Here is a 19,080-nt window from a genome sequence, read left to right as displayed (position 1 = left end):
GTAAGTGAAATAGGCCTTTTCTGGAAACCTATGGGTTATCTAGTGTGTAAATACAGTATAAATACTGGAGCTTAAGCTCAGGGTATTGGGGGATCACTTTTGAGAATTCTCATCGGTGTGGATCTCGTGTGGTGGAATGGAACAATAAAGCTGGACCCTTGCTTCTTCTCACTCACGGCTGGTGTGTTTTTTCTATCTCCAACTGGGCTCAGAGGTAGATGTGAGTATTGGCTTCTAAGTTGAGTTTTAAATGTTTTTGGGTAATAGGCTAAATTCGAGCCAACATGGGCCAGGACGGCTTGCCATCATTGATTGAATAATGAATTCTGAATAATACCAGCAAATTCTAAAAGAAAATGTCAGGACACCTGTTCGTAAACTGAATCTGAAGAGAAAGTGGACCATGCAGCAAGACAACAACCCTAAGCACACAAGTCGTTCTGGTTAAGCGAAAGGCACTTTAGTCTCACAACAGCCCATTTCTCGCGCCCATGCCAGATTTCTTGTTGTCCGGTGGAATTACCCGGTCACCTTCTTACCACGAACGGGTAAACCACCACATCATCCTGGGTTAGTGTGGCCAAGTGGTCCAAGGCGTTGGCTTTCGGCTCCAGCCACTTCGGAGGTGTATGTTCAAATCCCACTGCTGCCAGGGTAGTTAGCTGAAAGTAGTTCTGCTTAACTTTCCTGCAGCGGAAAGTTGTTATGCTTAACTTTTCCAGTTAATTCTCAATGGTAGTCCTTATCACTACGGATGCAATATATATTTCGCCACATGTTGATTCCATGGCGCTGTTCCGAAGCTTGGTGTTTTTTGTTTGTTTGTTTGTTTGTTTTTTTTGAAGATCTATATTTTGAATTGCCTCCGCTACCGCGAAAACCAGTTAATACTTTATTGGCTTAATTTTTTCGACTTTCATCTCTTTTTGTTTATTTCTTTTTTCCCCAGACAGCAATTAACATTCATCATTTTACCTGAGGAAAAAAAAACGCTGTTAGGCGGCAGGTAAAGTGAACTGTACACTTACATTTACATTTATTCATTTAGCAGACGCTTTTAACCAAAGCGACTTATAAATAATAAAATTGCTTATTTACTCAAAAGAAACATCGGTATATTATGAATATCATTTGAATGGTTTAAACTACATATGTAGGGTCAATTCAGGAATATCATTATATGTTTGTATGCCGAGTGAAATTTCTATTGTCTACTGTTCAGTGTCTGTTGTTTGTTCAGTAGTCAAACACACAGTAAAATAAAGTCTTTTGGTAACGAGTGAGCAGATCACACGTTTATGTTAGATTAAGTTAGAATATATTAGAGTAGATGTGTATCTTTTCAATAGTTGTATAATTAAATTTTGGGTCATTGATCTTTTACTATAACATGAAACCTGTCAAGTCATTTTAAAAGAATCAGTTACCATAATTTTACTTTACAAAACATAATGCATAACTAAGTAAATTCTTTTTATATATTTATTTATGTTAATTGTTCATATCTATGGGTACTATTCAGGCCATCAGCATGAAGAAAAAAAATTCCCTGGGAGAATCAACGTGTCCTTCAGGAGAGGCCCATCAGGTGATTTACTTCAGGGCTCATCTGAAGAGGCAAGAAGCATTAAAGACAATCCTTCTTTGCAAGAGAAGTCAACACCTCAAAGAAAAGATGTGGTCAGGAACAATACAGCCTCCCGCTCCGTTCAATCCACCTGCTAGTGGTGTTCCTGAAGACGTACCTCTGACACAGTCAGTAGTTGAGAAGACACCAAAAAAAACAAATTAGATCCTGTTTAGCTTGTGGTCAGCCAAAATCTCGTTACATGGGTGATGGCTCCTCTGTACATTTCTTTTAGCAGGCTGGTGATGTTAAATACTTCTACTGCTCCAGGAAAGTCTTTGAGGCATACTCTGCAGAGGGCCTTCTGGTCATCTGTGCAGGTTCTGCCACCAGCCACTAAAACAAGGACCCAATAGCCCTCATATCCACACTGGTTTCCCTGGAGCGGCAGGCAGATACATTTACTGTCCTTCTAAAGTGCTCTTCCTGTATCAAGTACAGGGAATGAATGCAGAGACGGCATGGGCAGAGTTTCAGCAGTCCTCATTCTATGAGGCTGAGAGGGAGAGGTGGATTGTTGAAAAGAGAAAATAACTTTGTTGTGAAACACAGTATTTAAGGTCTGTGCATGGCATGTCTGATTGCAAGCCAAGCACAAGGTTGGATTTTGGTAAATAGTTACAAATCCTGTGTAATCCTGTGTTGTCCATGAATCTCATTCTGCTTTTTCTGCTCTCTCTCTCTCTCTCTCTCTCTCTCTCTCTCTCTCTCTCTCTCTCTCTCTCTCTCTCTCTCTCTCTCTCTACCATTGTGGAATTGTGTATAGACAACATTGTATTTTAAAAAAAACAAAACAAAATTGTCCTGTGTATTTGTAAATATGTTTAATCTAGCTTGTATTTGTAAATGTTTTAAAATCTTAGTCCTTATTTGGAATACATTTTCAATAACTTACTATAACACACCCTGCATATATTATTTCGATAGTTATTTTAATTTTGACAAACTGTTAATTTCACATTCTTCTTTAACAGTTAATTTTACACACTGAAAGAGTATCGGAATAGTAAATGTTGACAATGCCGCTTTTAAAAAATTACATAGATACAATATGTAACAGATAAAATAATATAAATATATGAACTGATGTTTTTACGTTAGGTTCGTCCGACCCTCCTCCTGGATTTCCTCGCTTTCTATTGGCTAGTCAGCGCTCTACACCTACGTGTGACCGGCCCCCGCGTGGCAGGTGAGAATTCTACCACTGAACCACCAATGCTTATCATAAAAATCCATGGACTTCGCAGAGTGTGATTTAAAGCTGAGTACTGTGCTCCTTCAGCAATTTGGTTTAAAATTCTAAAGGAGAATCTGTTCCATATTTCAGCAGCATGGAGTTTGTCCATTACCCTAGTTTTGGGCGGAATTGATAAGGCTTGTGAAGTGCTTTGGGTGAAGGCTCAAGCAACACAAACGTCACCAAAACTCAGTTGTGCATAATAAGGCTTGTAATGTTCTTTTGGTGAAGGCTTAACTTTCAAAGTTCACTCCTGCATTGGCTGGGAATTGAACCCAGCCTCCCGCGTGGCAGGCGAGAATTCTACCACTGAACCACCAATGCTTAATTTAAAAAGCTAAAGACTTCACAGAGTGTGCTGTTCAGGTAAGTATTGTGCCGCTTCAGCAATTTGGTTTCAGATTTGAAAAGGAGAATCCTAAGTCTCTTCCTTATTTCAGCAACAGACACATTATATTTCCAGATACTGTATAATATTATAATATCTCCTCTCTGCTCAACACGCATGTAATGCAGTCTACATACCGTAGAGCAGTGTTTTTCAACCACTGTGCCGTGGCACACTAGTGTGTCGTGAGAGATCGTCAGGCGTGCCGTGAGAAATTGTTCAATTTCACTTAGTCTTAAAATTCTTATTTATTAATTATTATCTGCAAATAATAAGCCATAGTTGAGTGTCTGTGCTGTAATATAGTGACTGGCAGAGTAATGTAATATTCGTCCGGGTGGCAGCAGGTAATTGCCTCCTACCTTCATAGAGACAAGCGAATTAGTGACGCATGCGACAGGTCGTGGTGGCAGTGATGGAGAAGTTTTTAAAAAGGAAAAATGCAAACTCCGAACTGGGCCCTGGACAAGATTGTGACCCAGGTGAAGGGCCTAGTATGAGTGGTGGTAAAAAGAAAGCAAAGATGGTGAGCTCGAGGCAATACAGCGAAAGTTATCTTTCGTTAGGATTTACGTTCACCAGCGATGAGATGACCCCGACTCCATTATGCTTGGTGTGTGGCGAGAAGCAATCCAATCGCGCCATAGTGCCAAGAAAGCTTAAACGCTATCTCCAAGCGAAACACCCGTCGCTTCAAAACAAGCCGATGGACTATTTTGTTTGCCTGCGTGAAAACACCGAAACAGGCAACATTAATGAGAAAAACCACAAAGGTAAATTAGAAAGCCCTCAAAGCCAGTTGCTGAACTTGTAGCTAAATGAAAAAAGTCCCACACTGTGGCAGAGACGTTAATACTACCTGCCTGCAAAGACACTGTCAACGAGATGCTCGGCCCTGACGCGGTTAAAGACATATCTAAACTCCCACTCTCAGATAACACAATCGCCAGACATATTGACATGTCTACAGACATCGAAAGCCATGTTTTGGAAAAGATATGCATCAGTAGTAAATTTGTGTTGCAACTTGATGAGTCTACGGATATTCTCAGCTCTTGGCCAATGTGCGTTTTGTGGATGGAGATGCCATTAGAGAAAACTTCCTATTTTGTGAGGCACTGCCAGAAAAAACAACAGGAGAGGAAATTTTTTGGGTCAAATTGGAATATCTTGACCAGGGAGGACTTACGTGGGAAAATTGCACAAGTGTTTGCACTGATGGAGCTGCAGCCATGGTCGGGCACACCTAAGGCTTCGTTAGCAGAGTGAAGGAAAGAAACCCAGATCTTATTGTTACACACTGTTTTCTGCACCGTGAGGCCTTCGTTGCAAAGACTTTACCAGCAGAACTAGTTCCTCTGTTGGATGATGTTGTGCGCATAGGGAACTTTGTAAAGACATGACCTTTGAAAAGGTATATTTGCATCTTTGAGTGAGGAAATGTGAGCGGAGCATAAAGCCTTATTGCTCCATACGGAGGTCCGATGGTTGTAGTGTGACAAGTTGCTGGCCCATGTGTATGAGCTGCGGGAGGAACTTAAAGTGTTTCTGACAAATGAGAGGTCTGATTACTCAAATCTGTTTGCAAGTGATGAGTGGTGTGCAAAGCTGGCATACCTGGCAGATATATCATCATCTGAATGAACCGAACACACGGATGCAAGGCCGAAATGAGATAAAATAAATGGATTCCATTTAAAGGTGCACCTCTGGCAACAACATGTGCAAAGTGCCAACCTTGAGATGTTCCCACTCACAGAGGAACGGCAAGATCACCCTGCTGCACTGTGCGAGGTAATAGGTAAACATCTGAAAACTCTTGAGGAGAAGTTGTCATTTTATTTCTCTTCAGCCTCCACTGAATGCCTTGACTGCTGTTGGAAAGGACATGACCTTACAGGAGCAGGAGGAACTAACTGAACTGAAACAAGATCGTGGTTTAAAGCTAAGATTTGCTGAACTTCCTTTGGACAGTTTTTGGTTGGCTGCTGCCAAGGAATTCCCCATTCCGGCCAACAAAGTTTTGACATTGCTCCCATTTTCCACAACATATGTGTGTGAGCTTAGTTTTTCAAGCCTAACTGCTATAAAAACTAAAAACAGAGAGAGACTGAAAGCTGTTGAAGAAGAGCTTCGTGTATGCCTTTCTTCAATTCCTGCCAGGATATCGGCTTTGTGTTCATCTAAACAGGCCCAGGTTTCACACTGAGTGAGTATAAATAAATTGAGAAACTATATTGTAATTATATATACTGTATTAGGCTACAGAGTCTCAAGATTTTTCCAATGTAAAAAATGTGCCATGGCTCAAAAAAGATTGAAAAACACTGCGTTGCACTACACAATTTAAGAAGCTACACTTACTTCTGCTTCCATTGTAACACTTTTCAGTTTTGGAGCAACAATAACAGTACCAACAACAACAACAACAACAAAAAAGTGTTGGAACAAAATAAATCTTATTTTCCATTCCAGGTTGCAGGTATTCGCGGGTGCAATGCAACACTGTTCCATACACAAATAACTCTTTTGAATGGTTAAATGACTAAAATCAGAAAGCGCCACCAGCATATCTGACAAAGATGACTCATGAACCAATTCTTTAATCACTAGCTGAAAACGACGTATTGAATTTACACAAACGTCAAATAACAAATACAAAATCCTACTTTCTCATGAATATGGTATAGTGCATTGCTTAATCAGCAGTTTTTCTTAGAAAGACAAGATATTTAAATTGAATGAATTTAATGAAACCACACATCAAGCTGTCTTTTCTAACAGAACATTAAATTTAGCATTAGCTCCCAGTTTCAGAAAGTTCTAGCCAGACATTCAGGGAGAAAGAATCAGAATAAAATGTAAAATAAAAAAAGTAGTGAAAGATGAAAGTGAAGGAATAAACGAGGGGTTTGTGTCTTAGTTGTTGAGTAATTAAAAACAAAAAAAAGCTGTGAGAATCAGCGTTTGTCACAACGATGCCAAACGCTCTGTGTCTCCCGACTATTTCTTTGGGATTGTTCCCAAACTGAGAAATCAAGGTTCTTCAGTCATGCTTCCCCCACAATCAAGCTTTGGAGTTGACTCCATATTCACAATGACTATAGAGTCGACTCCAAAGCTTGATTCCTTTGAATCGACTCTATTCTCATTACCTGGTATCTACGAATTGACACCAGGTATTAGGAATCGCTCTGTTAATCATGATAATGATCCTATGTACTTAATATTGCGGGTTGTTCCCCTAACCTTTAATTCGAGATTTGTGCTGAATCGATTCTTGGAACAGACTTATTCAGTGTTGCAATCAATTTCAGAATATTAGCAAGGGTTTGAATCGTTATCATTTCCCTTGCTTCCATTTGTAGGAAGCTGCCTTAATCACGATGAACCCAGGGTACGCAGGCAGGACCGAACTCCGGGACAACCTGGAGGCCGCTTCAGATCCGTCTCCATGATTGTGCCCGACCACGCCGTTATCGCAGAGGTGTGCTCGGGCGCCGTCATTCATTACATTATGTAATGAACGCAATAACGGATGTAATCTGGCGTGTTACAGAACCGTTTCACGTTGTCTTTTTTGCTGTAGGTGGACTTGTGAGCTGAGGGCTTCAAGTCCAGTGAGACTCTGGCGAAGAAGATGATTCAGCTGTATAAGCTGTGCAGCAAGCAGCTTTCCCGGCAGGACCACTACGACTTCAGCATGAGAGTCGTCAACTCTGTTATCGTCATGGCCGGGTATGTCCGTCTACGAACAGGGTGAACATATTAGATTAGATTTGATTCATCCGTTGTTTTTCCTAAATTGTTAATTAAAACTACTTATAAATGTAACAGATGTCTTGCTGGAATAAATCGAGCGCGCGTGTGTGTGTGTTCCAGGTCTCTGATGCGAGAGAACCCACACCTGAGTGAGAACGTGGTGTTGATTAGAGCGCTACGATACTCCAACCTGCCCAAGTTACTCAAGGATGACGCAGAACTTAAAATAAAATAAACCGATAAATAGTAAAGAACGCCAAAGCTTACATATGGAGTATCAAAGGTCATTATCACAGGATCCCTGGAATCAGGCACTAGGAGGAAATTCCAGGACAAATTAGGAAATACAATTAACTGACATTTGCAAATTCTTTGCAACTAAAAAGCTGTAATTATATACTATATAACTTTTTTTAAAGCATTTAAAGTATATAACATTAGCACCTTGTAATGTTATACCAGATGAAAGTAAAGAATCCTGGAACATCTGAACATCCATAATCTGAAAATCTTGAACCTAGTGTCAATCGAGTCAATCCAATCTTTCTTGTGTGCGTTTAACGGTATTCTGTCGGACCTCTTTCCTGGTGTGGGCGTCCCCGAGCACGACTACGGCGTGCTTCAGTTGAACATCGAGGCAGCTCTATGCGCCCACTCCCTGCAGCCCGTCTCCAGCATGACCGTCAAGGTGATCCAGCTGTACGAGACCATGCTGGTGCACCAGGGCGTCTTGCTGGTGGGCCCTACAAGAGGCGGTAAGACCACAGCGTACCGTGCCCTCGCTGACGCACTGCGCACCCTCCATGAGACAGAGGGCTGCGAGGTGAATCTCTTATACAAGCCCATCGAGACCGACGTGCTCAACCCGCAGTCAGTGAGCATGGACGAGCTGTATGGTGAAGACGACCCTCTCACACGGGAGTGGAGTGCCATCAAACGTCCCTCGGCAGTGACATCGTCGACACGCACAAGTGGGTGGTGAGTGACGTACCTGTGGACGTGCCTGTGGATTGAGAAAATTACCGCCGTGTTGGGCAACAACAAGACGATCTGTCTGGCTAACGGTGAAAGGATCAAGCTCACACCTTCTACACACCTGTTATTCGAGGTGTTACCCATCAGACACCATAAAGCCTCCGTAATGCATTACGCATAGTATTTAAATAAATATTATTATAATAACATGCACTACACTACATTATGAATTCTTAACGTATTGTTAACACATCTTTACTGTGAGCGGAATGATGACCAGACGCAGACAGGCTCCCGGGTACTCATATCCGTAGATGTACTGATACAGAGCCATTCTGGCCACGCACTTATCCAGATCCACGTCCCAGTATTAGCACAGCTGCTTCTGCCACTCAAAGTTACTGCTCGAGTCCACCTACGTGAACACATACACAAAGACATGTGATATATATACGATCTCATTGTATACGAATTGGGCATTCTCGCTGAGGATATAGCGTGGATAGTTTATAATGAGTGCATTCATACTGTATAAACCTGGGAACTGATCTGCATATGCACTGCTGTCAGAGCTGCAGTTATTTTTAAAAGATTTATTAACAGCTTCTGACCAATCAGATCTGACCACACCCATGATTCCCTTTGCTCTGAAGAGAAGGTGTGTAGCTGTCTGTACCCTTTCATTGACGAGCTCGGTGACGATGTCTCTGGCGTGGACATCCACAGTAATGAGAGCTGTGATGATGCTCTGATGTATTTTGGGTAAGTTACCCTGAACCAGAGTGGCCAACACATTCAGCCTCTGTATAAACACATACACAGAGTGATACCCGTACATTACCACATATTACACCATACACCATTATGTCATGTAATCAGAGAAGGAAATCTGAACTACAGTTCCCAGCAGCCACTGCATCACAGTCACATGACCACCTGCACCTGGATCACATTCCTGGTAAGCACTTGTGTATTTAGCCAGTTTTCACTGCACTCTTTGTCTCACGTTTGTCTTTCTTTACCTTTGTCCCTGGTGCTGTGTTTTTCTCTTTGGTTTATGTTTAGTCTTTGCCACAGTGATTTACCCCAATGTCAGTGTCTTTTGTATTTTGTTTAGTTCTTTATTAAACTTGAAAAATCTGCACTTGCATCCGTCTCAACCTCCATATCGTGACACAAAAATATTAATATAATATATTATATATAAAATGTGTGTGGGGGTATATATTAATAGAGAGAAAGGCATTTCTTCTCAGGGGGGAGGGGAGTAATCAATAGGAAGAAGGATCTGAGAGGGAACATGGACAAAATTAATGGAACTTTTTCCTGGTTCGGCCCTAAATTTGGGCCAGATTAAATTTCATCTGTACAAGTTGGACAATAGGGATGGGGAACATAGATCCAGTACCCTTAAACCCAATTAGAACTTCTATTCCAACCATTAAAACCATCTTTTATCTTGAAATCTAGGGGCTTACCCAAACAATAAACTCTAATCACCTAATTTTTAACCAATAAAAACTCCTTTTTCCAATGTTGAAACTTAGGGGCCAACCCTAACCCTGAACTTAACCATCAGAAACAAATAATATGTTCTCTAAACTGATCCTCCAACCCCCAATAGTTAACCTCACCTAAAACGTCTTACATTTAGACAGATATTTTTTTTAAAGTCTTTAATTTATTTATTCATTTTCATATGGTTTATTTACATGTGATTCATTTACGTATGATTCATTTTCATGAGATTCATATTCAAGTGATACATTTTCATGTGATTCATTTTCATGAGATTCATTTTCATGAGATTCATGAAAATTAATTTTTTTTTAAAGTGGCAGAATTCATTTTTAACACAATATATAGATAAAAAAAAATGATATAATTTATTTTCCATTTTTTTATACAACTGATATTTTCTCATAGAATGTTAAATACATATAGAGAAATATATACAGAATGAAGGACAAGGTTTTGTGCCTGTGCCACCTCCCACACCAATGAGTGTTGGGTTGAGTCATCGCCTAACCTAACCCTGCCTGAGCCTTTTTATTAAAGGTGTTTAATTTAGTTTGATGTGGTTTAGTTTGTTAGAATGTGAATTTATCCGTTATATGTAGGCTAGCTAACTGCGTAGTTAACTAACGTTAGCCAGCTGACAAGAAAAATATCAGACTTTTTCCTCATCCCCTGCCTGTCCAAACCCTGCCTCCTCTACATCAGATGCCCACGATGTTGAGACCAACTCGACCAGGGAAAGTTCTCAAGTGACATTTGAGTCATCCCAGCCCGTTTCAATCGGTGTGCAATCTTTTACAGATGATGACAGCCAAGCGCAGCGAGTTGAGTCTTCTCCCGTCCCTGCGGCTCTCATCCCGACAAGACAGTTTAAATCAGCTTGGCTACAAGAGTTCGCCTGGTTACGTTATGACAAAGGGAAAATGTACTGCACCTTTTGTGCTAAAGCAGGACAAGATATTGCTGGTAAAACAGAGTTCATTACCAGTTCGAGTCATTTTAAAAAAGAAACCGTGAAGAAGCATGGAGACAGTAAAAAAACATCAGAACGCCAGGGATTGTGTCATTGCTAGGTCTGCCCCTCGTGCCACCCCAATCGTGAAAGCAGTGCAACGTGCTAGTGATAACGTCACTGAAAAAGAGATGAGGGAATTGAAAATAAAATTCAATGCAGCCTACATGACTCTGAGCCTGAATAAGCAGGAAATGAATAAAAAAAGTGAAAAAAAGAAACAAATGACAAATTTAAGTATTTACGGTAATATGATTCAAGATGGGGGCAGCACTGCCACTGTTGGGCCCTTGAGCAAGGCCCTTAACCCTCTCTACTCCAGGGGGCTGTATCATGGCTGACCCTGTGCTCTGACCCCAACTTCCTAACAACCTGGGATATGCAAAGAAAAGAATTTCACTGTGCTGTAATGTATATGTGATCAATAAAGACTCATTATTATTATTATTATTATTATTATTATTATTATTATTATTATTATATGACGTACTGAACATTGCACATATTGCACACTGTGTCTACTACTTTTATCTACTGTCCACAGTCCAAAGGCTGTGGAGCTAGAAGGCTACGTGTGCGAATGACAAAAGATTTTTAAAAAATAAAATAAAAATTTATCGATACATGAAATTAGACTACACAATGTAGTTGAGGTTTACATGAATAAGCAGAAATATAATCATGCTTATCTTTCCTATAGCACAAATGAAAAGCCCTCTCTAGATGAACAGATTTGTCAAATGAAACTTTTTCCTTCTTTTCCACTGCTACAGTAAACTAAAGAGTAGATATTCAAATTACACTGCTAAATATGACTAGCATTAGCTACGTGTACTAGTGCAAAATAGTCCATCAAATGTATTAGCAGGTGTAGCCTATACACGAGTCCACTATTGGTCATATCACTATTGAGAACATGCCCCCAGTTCATTGCTTTAGTAGAATTTAATGGTAAGTGAAATGTCCTTAGTATTTGTGCAGTCTACAGGTCCTCTAACACTCTGTTAAATGAATAAATGTAAATGTACTACAACGTAAATTTTGTTTTAAATCAATTAATTCAGAAATTACACAATATTAAGTTGATGTAATTATCAACATTATTATGTCAACACAACTCATCAAAATAATGTGTACAACTTTAAATATTTAATTAATTCAATAAATAAGAATTTTTATCTTGCAACCACACATTAAATTTAGATTGTGGGGGTTTGTTTTGTATCGCTCCGCTGTTAGAAAATACACGATGGTTGAATGTGAACATAAATGAGCAGAATGTAAGCTTGTGAAATAAATGAAACTTTATTTATTGCACTTTTTGAGAAAATGGCATGACTTTGAATAAAAATTTACTGAAATAAATACTCTAAAACATTGATATACCCGAAGAAATGTTAAAAAAAAAAAAAAGTTTTTACATACCTTCTAAATAGGTCCCTTTAGGAGGTAAACGTTTTAAAGACGGTGTTTTATAAGAAACGCGCGTATTACATGCCTTCTAAACCTAACCCTTTAGGATGTAAAATAAAAATTTCTACAGTCCTTCAAGGCTGTATGATGTCGTTGTTCTCTTTTACTGAAAGAAAGGTCAAAACCATCGGTGTTATTCGTTGTGGAGACTGAAGTGACAATATGCCTGAAGAAAATGAAAATATGTATTACATATCCTACCTTCTAACCAGGTTAATTTAAGGGTGAAAAACCTTTTTTAAAGACGGTGTTTTAAAAGAGTCGTGCATTTTGTTTAATCTATAAACGAGATTTCAGAAAATGGTTCGCCAACGAGGATACTTACACAGAACTATCGCTAAATACATAAGCTCTTGTCTATGCTTTGACATCCCATGTCGCAGCAGTACATTTATGACCTCTGATGACCATGTGGGTGTGCGGGGGTGGGTGTGAGAGAGAGAGAGAGAGAGAGAGAGAGAGAGAGAGAGAGAGAGAGAGAGAGAGAGAGAGAGAGAGAGAGAGAGAGGAGAGAGACAGAGAGAGAGAGAGAGAGAGAGAGAGAGAGAGAGAGAGGAGAGAGACAGACAGACAGACAGACAGACAGACAGACAGACAGAGAGAGACAGACAGACAGACAGACAGACAGACAGACAGACAGACAGACAGACACAGGTGTTCTTTTGGGGGTTTTGCTGACCAGAATTCTTACAAATGTGTTTGTTAACAAATTAAAGGGAGTCATGTGTCTCAGTGTTAAAATAATGGTTAAGATGTTGTGGTTAAAACACAGAAGAAACTCTGCAACTATCTGCTACAATGTCTGCTCCGAGAAATCCTAATACCCTTAGAAGATTGCTGTGTATTCACCAACAAGAGGACCTGTTGAAATGAGAGAGGACCTGACTTTTGCTCCAAAAAAAAAATAAAAAAACCAAGAGGATAGATTGACAAATTATTAATGAAGGTAATGTAAAGACGTTGTTGTTTAACCCTGAGCAGGGCGTCAACAACTCCAAAGATCGTGTCTTAAGTCCGAGGGTTTAGTTAGGAGGTAGAAAAATATTTAAAGATGGTGTTTTAAAAGAAACAAGTGTTTCATCCTTAATGGTAAAAAAGAAAAATGGTTGTACTCCAATATGAAATAAAACGGTGGAGACACACTGAGTACACTTCTGTTCCACAGTCTATAAGGATCCCCAAACTTCATGTAGTGTGGAAAAATATATACACCCTCCGTGACTACGTTACTTAAGGTTTAAACATCTTTATTTTGTGATGGCAGCAAGACAAAACGGTTGTGCATTTGGTATGTGGTGATTTTAGAATTAGGCCCCAAATGTCAAATATGTTTGTGTATGGTTTCGTCAGGCAAAGATCACGATGGTATGGAAAGAGTATACAAGAGTAATTGGGGTGATCTAATGCTTAGGACTTGTACAGTACTTCAGCTCGGGAACGTCCCACCATGGCGTTCAGAGAGGCATTATCTAAGGTACATGTATATATAATATAGATCAGATCTATATTAGAAGGCGGTGTGGTATAACGTGAATCAGCAATAAAGTTCTCAGCTTGAGTTGTTTTGTTTGCGCGTAAAGTATACAGACAGAGGATATTTCACTGAGATTATGTTAATGAAAAGGCTGTGCCTATTGTACAGGATTGTTGCGATTGTCGTGCAGCTCTTGTAAGATGCGGTAAGGAAATTTGTGAAATACAAACACAAAGAAGTGGTGGTTGCTTCGGATTAAGAAGAAAAAAACCTGCCAAATTAATACGAGTGTAATATAAACAAATGTTTGTGATGCCTGTGAAAGTCTTTCAAAAGTGAATCTGTAGGTAGTTTCCCTTCTGAAGACTGGAGCGAGTAAACACTCCTCAGGCACTGCAGAGTTTTTGTGGAGTGTGTGTACATTTTTGGACCAAGTGTGCCCTCTAGTAGCTGACGGGTTTCTCCCTCTCTCAGATTGTTTGCAGTTCCTCCGGTGTAAACTATAACACGTTAAAGACTTAACGATCCTTGCTATTCAGTAGACGTGTGCCAATAATCAATTCCTCAACGTATCACACTGTTTAACACGCACAAAAAAAAAAAAAAATCAATGAGTGTTGTTTTTGTACTCGGGAGCAGCAGGCGAGTCGTGGGTGGCAGGTGTGTTGTGCGTTAGCAGAGGGCTTGAGTCTGTAGATGGATCCAAAATGGTGGCTGAGTTTTCTGTATTATTAGGGAGCTCATCATGGTCAGGTTGTCTGGATTGGACAGGGGGACATTTCAGCAGGTGAGGACGCCACGCTGAAGGTGATCCATGTACAGGAGCAGTTAGGAGGGACAGATGTTGCTGAGGGATAGATTCCGCCGGTTTCTTATCGATGGAGGAATTCGAGGACGCTGCACGAGTCGCTTTGTAGAAGTGCTCGTCTCTTTGACCTGATTTTCCTGCATTGTAGGGAGCCGTGGTGGATGTGATGGTGTATTTGGAAGTACAAGATTTAGATTTTCCTGGTTCAGAAGCTGTATGTCCAATATCTGACTAGGTTTAGACTCGCCAGGTAGCGTGTAGGGGTTAGGAATGAGGGCTTGGTTTTTCTTCAGGCTCCCTCTCTTCTTTCTGAGGTTCGGCTCGGACTTCTCCTCAGGGACCGATGGGTACTGGACCATAATGGTGGGTTTCTGGCGGAGGTCTTGGTGTGTATGAGGCTCGGTGGCCATGATGGTGCGAGCACTGTGCATTCTCTGAGGGAGTTTGGGGCCGGGCTTGCCGCGCTTCTTCTTCCAGCGCTTCAGCTGCATGCGTTGCTCACGTTCCACATCCTGTGCCGATACCTGCAACTCCAGAACCTACAGCAAAAATCAGTCACAAAAACGTACTGGAATAGAATGTCATTCTACTGTACTTAATGTGTTAGAATGGGCTTCATTACAACGTCATGTAAAAGACAATGATAAATATTTATGAACGCTAATTTTGTAGAAATACGAAGGTGATGATGGATAAAACATGCTTGATCACCATGGCATGGACTCGCATAGTTACAGTAATGACAGGAAATGTTACAGTAGTGAGAGACCCATCATCATCATCCTCCTCCTCCTTCTCTCTGTTGTGTTACCTGGAGCACTAAGAAGCCCTCCTGCATGTATCTAGGCTCAATCGCTCTGAGGACCTCCATGGTCTCATACTGACCCGGACAGGCCTTGAGTTTATCCCGAGTACCCTACCCAGCATGGACGTCAACAACTCCAAACCCACACAGAATATAATTTTCACTCCTACACAAAGAAAGAATGAGAGAGAGAATCAACACAGAAAGAAAAGATGGACAAGTGTGTGTTTGTGTCTGACCGTCACACAGGAACATGTCCCACACTCTGAGGACCGAGGCCCAGGGCAGAGTTCTGGAGAAGGCGCACATGAAGCACTCCATCATGTAGAGCACCGGCTCGATCTTGTGCTTGTCCAGGTGCCGATACGCCACAGAACACACTCGCTACACAGAGCATGCAGGATCTCTCCGTCCAGCTGAACCGCCTCCTGCACACATAACGGTTCACAATAAGCGATATAACTTGCTGTTAAAAACACAAAAAAACTGTTCTCCTATACAGAGAAGCCCTGTTTCTAATAATACACTGTGCAGTGCAGAAATCAGGGAGGAAGAAATAAAACACGTAAAATTACAAAACAAAACTACAGCTCACACTAAAATACATAAACACACACTCACAATAATATAGAACATTAAACCTTAAAGAAAAAACTAAGCAAAACTGCCTCATGAACACAGCAACACATACACAAGATGGCGGTGTTGAGTCGCCTCGTACAGCGGAGCAGGATGGGGTTTGTAGCTCCGATATATAATTTCTAACAGAGCTTATGATCTGTGTGGCGTTACAAAACTAAATTACCGAGTGCGAATGTTTCCTCTACAACTTCAGACTGAACTGAACTACATTCGCTTCAGTCAGATTTCAGTTTTTCACTTTTTCACGCCTGCAATCCACGGATACACAACTATAGCCGTTTTAAAAACGTGCATTCAGTCCGGTTTCTCGTTTCTACTGTACTTCTATATTCCAATTTATTTAACTAGGCCTGTAAAAAGAAAAAAAACCCAAACACAATGCAAATGGTACTTCTCAGCTTAATTTGATTGGTGAACAAATACAGTGATCTCAGTTGATCCTAAATGTTTCTTTCCCAACAAAATAGAAGGTTTAACAAATAAAAAAATGTAATTTCTCAGGAAGTTATTCAGTGAAGTAACAATGAACTATTTTGGCCCTTCAAAGCTATTCAGTGATGAATGTAGCCACCCTTCTTTTCAATAACCGCCATGAGCCTTCCATTGAATGTGAGTTTCTTGATCTGTTCATGATCCATTTTAGCTGAATGGAGCATTGTCCTGCATAAAGATCATGGTCTTCTTGAACGTTGCTGACTTCTTCCTGTACCATTGTTGAAGAAAGGATCTTCTACAAACTGGCAGTAGATTTGGGAGTTCATTTTCAGTCCATCTTTAACCAGACGGAAAAGGTCCATCTGCTCCATCTATAGTCACTCTTATTTCATCGGTCCATGAAACCTATAAGGAACGGTCTTCAGGTATTTCTTGGCCCAGTCATGATGCTTCAGCTTGTAAGTCTTATGCAGTGGCGGTTGTATTTCAGCCTTCCTTACTGTAGCCATGTCTCTGAGCACTTGCCACCTTGTATTTCTGGACACTCGTGGAAGGTTGCAGTTCTGAAACATGGTGGCAGTGCTGGCTAATGGGTCCTCTCACGTTTTATTCTTCTTAGTCTTTTGCAGTCAACTAGCACCTTTTCTTCTCCGTGGTTTTTTGCCCCCTGTCGAGTATTCATCACAAAGCATTTTTCTTGGGAGGTCACGCCTCAATAATTTTGCGATCGTCAGTGTGCTGCAGCCCCCTGATAGGCATTTTACAATTTCTGACCTTTTTTTTTTTTGACCCATTTTCCTGAATTGGAGAAGCTAATAATTATGCAAACCTTATATAGGATGTTAATCACTTTAAGGTGTAGTGTTTATATGTGGTGTTCTCCCAACAGGTTATTTTGTAGACCTTGATTTTGTTTGATAACGAGCTTTGCTTTCATTGGTTGGCTTAAAGGAGGGCGGGGTCACGAGTACTCTACTTTTTTCCCCTTCTTCGCACTCTTTTTGATTATACTGTTCTATCTGCTTTTCATGCACAAGTATGTCCCTGTACTATTAAGTGGAAAAAGTGCATGTGCAAGGAGATGTACTACAAATATAATCTAGAATATAAACTTACACACATTTTTAACCAGACAACACCACAGGCTGTCAAAATGGCTGACGTAGCCAGTTTTCTCCATGTTGGGCAGAAGGATAGACTGTTATCGTAACCATAGTGCAAAGTGTGAATGAGCGAGCAAAAAAACACTGATAAGACCGATTTGAAAACTTTCCAGGCTGATATTCTAATGAGCACGCTTGACCTTTGTTGATGTGAAACTCTCAGCCTGCTATGGTACTATTTGATGATATCTTTTCATGTGACAACACTGAAGAAATGACACTGTGCTACAATGTAAAGTAGTGAGTGTACAGCTTGTGTAACAGAGTAAATTTGCTGTCCCCTCAAAATAACTCAACACAGCCATTAATGTCTAAACCGCTGGCAACAAAAGTGAGTACACCCCTAAGTGAAAATGTCATTTTACAGTTCAACAAACTCCAGCCCCCCAGTGCTGAGCCGCCCACAGAAGACAACGTGATGTAACCTGTGATACATCTCCCAGCCTGAAGAGGGAGCACTGCTCAACGCATACATGCTCTCAGTGGGGGGAGGGGAGGGACATCTGATTTGTGACTAAGTCAAACTTTCTGTGAATATTTAACCGTTTGTCCTCATTCTCACTAATACGACTGTTTACAATATTATTCATATGAAGTTGGAAACTGTGCAGAGGTTTAATGTGTTTCTAACTGAAAGTACAAACTCTGAGACAAACTATTCATGCATTAGTGCTGCTCCAGCTTTTTAGTGTCCATCACACTTTTGTGTGAAAGCATCGCTGTGTGCACCGTTAATCCAGAGTCTGTGATTAGATTATCCACATCATGTTCAAATAAATATTTCTGTAGGAGACGCTTTAGAGCAGGGAAGCCTTACTGTGGTCCTGTAAGACTACAGTCCAGTACAGTTTGGGAATTTTCCTGAATCACACCCGATTTAAGTCCTCGGGTCATTAGGTAGGAGTGTTAGATGAGAAATCATCACACTGTGCATGATCACAGGAATTCAGGACCAGAGCCAGGCTCCCCTGATTTATAAATTAATTGTTGATGACCTTAAAGTAATTCCCAGTGAAGATTTATCATCTTTTTACAAGCATCCTTTTCACATGTAAGAAAAATAGAAATCACAGTGATTTGTACATTTGTGCTCTGCATTTCTTTCAGAGCCGTGGGACTGAATTGTTGTGTATATAGGCAGTTTTTTTGTGCTCTGAAATTGACCGGACTTTTGAGAAGATAGCTGCTCATGGTTTAATTCACTTTTAAAAAGGGACTGACAATATGAAGTGAGCGTACGTGTATCAAAAGGTGGTTGTGTTGAAGAAACCTTGTTGACCAATCTTTGCTAACTTGCTCTGTCTGTGTGTGTGTTTACTGGTACAATAGTGGTAGCAGATTTTCAGAGCCGAGCTTACAGTAACGAAGACGCTGAAGTGTACTTGTTTGGAAGATGTGGAAACTCAAGTCTTACATGTTAGCACAAACATGTCTTTTTCCTTTATTAGGGAATTTGTACTTTTGGACATTTTTGAAAGATATCATGCTTGTGAAATGTGCTTTGCGTGTTATTCATGTTCAACTGGTTGTACTGGGCTTAGATTTGTGTCTTTTTGAATCATTTACGCTCTATGGCACCTTTTTACGGTCTTGCTGTATGGGCTGTGTTCCAATTGATCTGTGTTTGATCATTTCCTCCCTTCGCTCAAACGTTGTATTTGAGAAGGCCTTCTTAGTTGAACGGTTGTTTTCCTCAGCTCTGGATTTAGCTGTAGGGCCCAGAGGTTTTTGGAGTTTGAAGAGGAGGCGATAAAAGATTTG

At 40.5% G+C, this 19,080-nt stretch overlaps 1 protein-coding gene and 1 non-coding gene across 2 annotated transcripts; both read right to left on the bottom strand.

Annotated features, from left to right (window-relative positions):
• Window positions 1-3,118: 3,118 nt before the first annotated feature.
• On the bottom strand, window positions 3,119-3,188 carry trnag-gcc (transfer RNA glycine (anticodon GCC)). Its single transcript has one exon. It is a non-coding gene; the product is annotated as a tRNA-Gly (tRNA).
• A 9,540-nt stretch (window positions 3,189-12,728) lies between these two features.
• Window positions 12,729-15,754, bottom strand: LOC108262391 (TBC1 domain family member 10A-like). The gene is made up of 2 exons (XM_017462877.3): window positions 15,086-15,754; window positions 12,729-14,813 (listed from the first exon to the last, which is right to left on the bottom strand). The coding sequence occupies exons 1-2, from the start codon at window positions 15,143-15,145 to the stop codon at window positions 14,295-14,297; spliced, it is 579 nt and encodes a 192-aa protein (XP_017318366.2). The 5' UTR covers window positions 15,146-15,754; the 3' UTR covers window positions 12,729-14,294.
• Window positions 15,755-19,080: the final 3,326 nt, after the last annotated feature.

This window comes from Ictalurus punctatus, unplaced genomic scaffold (genome assembly GCF_001660625.3).
Source record: "Ictalurus punctatus breed USDA103 unplaced genomic scaffold, Coco_2.0 Super-Scaffold_100, whole genome shotgun sequence".
Taxonomy (NCBI): Eukaryota; Metazoa; Chordata; class Actinopteri; order Siluriformes; family Ictaluridae; genus Ictalurus; species Ictalurus punctatus.
The sequence above is the reverse complement of the archived record's forward strand: the minus strand, read 5'-3'. Positions and strand labels throughout refer to the sequence as shown.

Bases quoted from the DNA above. Each gene is read 5' to 3' on its own strand.
- LOC108262391 (XM_017462877.3), bottom strand. From the start codon at position 15,145: ATGGAGGTCCTCAGAGCGATTGAGCCTAGATACATGCAGGAGGGCTTC. The intron at 14,814-15,085 runs GTAACACAACAG...TTTTTGCTGTAG, and splicing joins AGGGCTTCTTAGTGCTCCAG to GTTCTGGAGTTGCAGGTATC.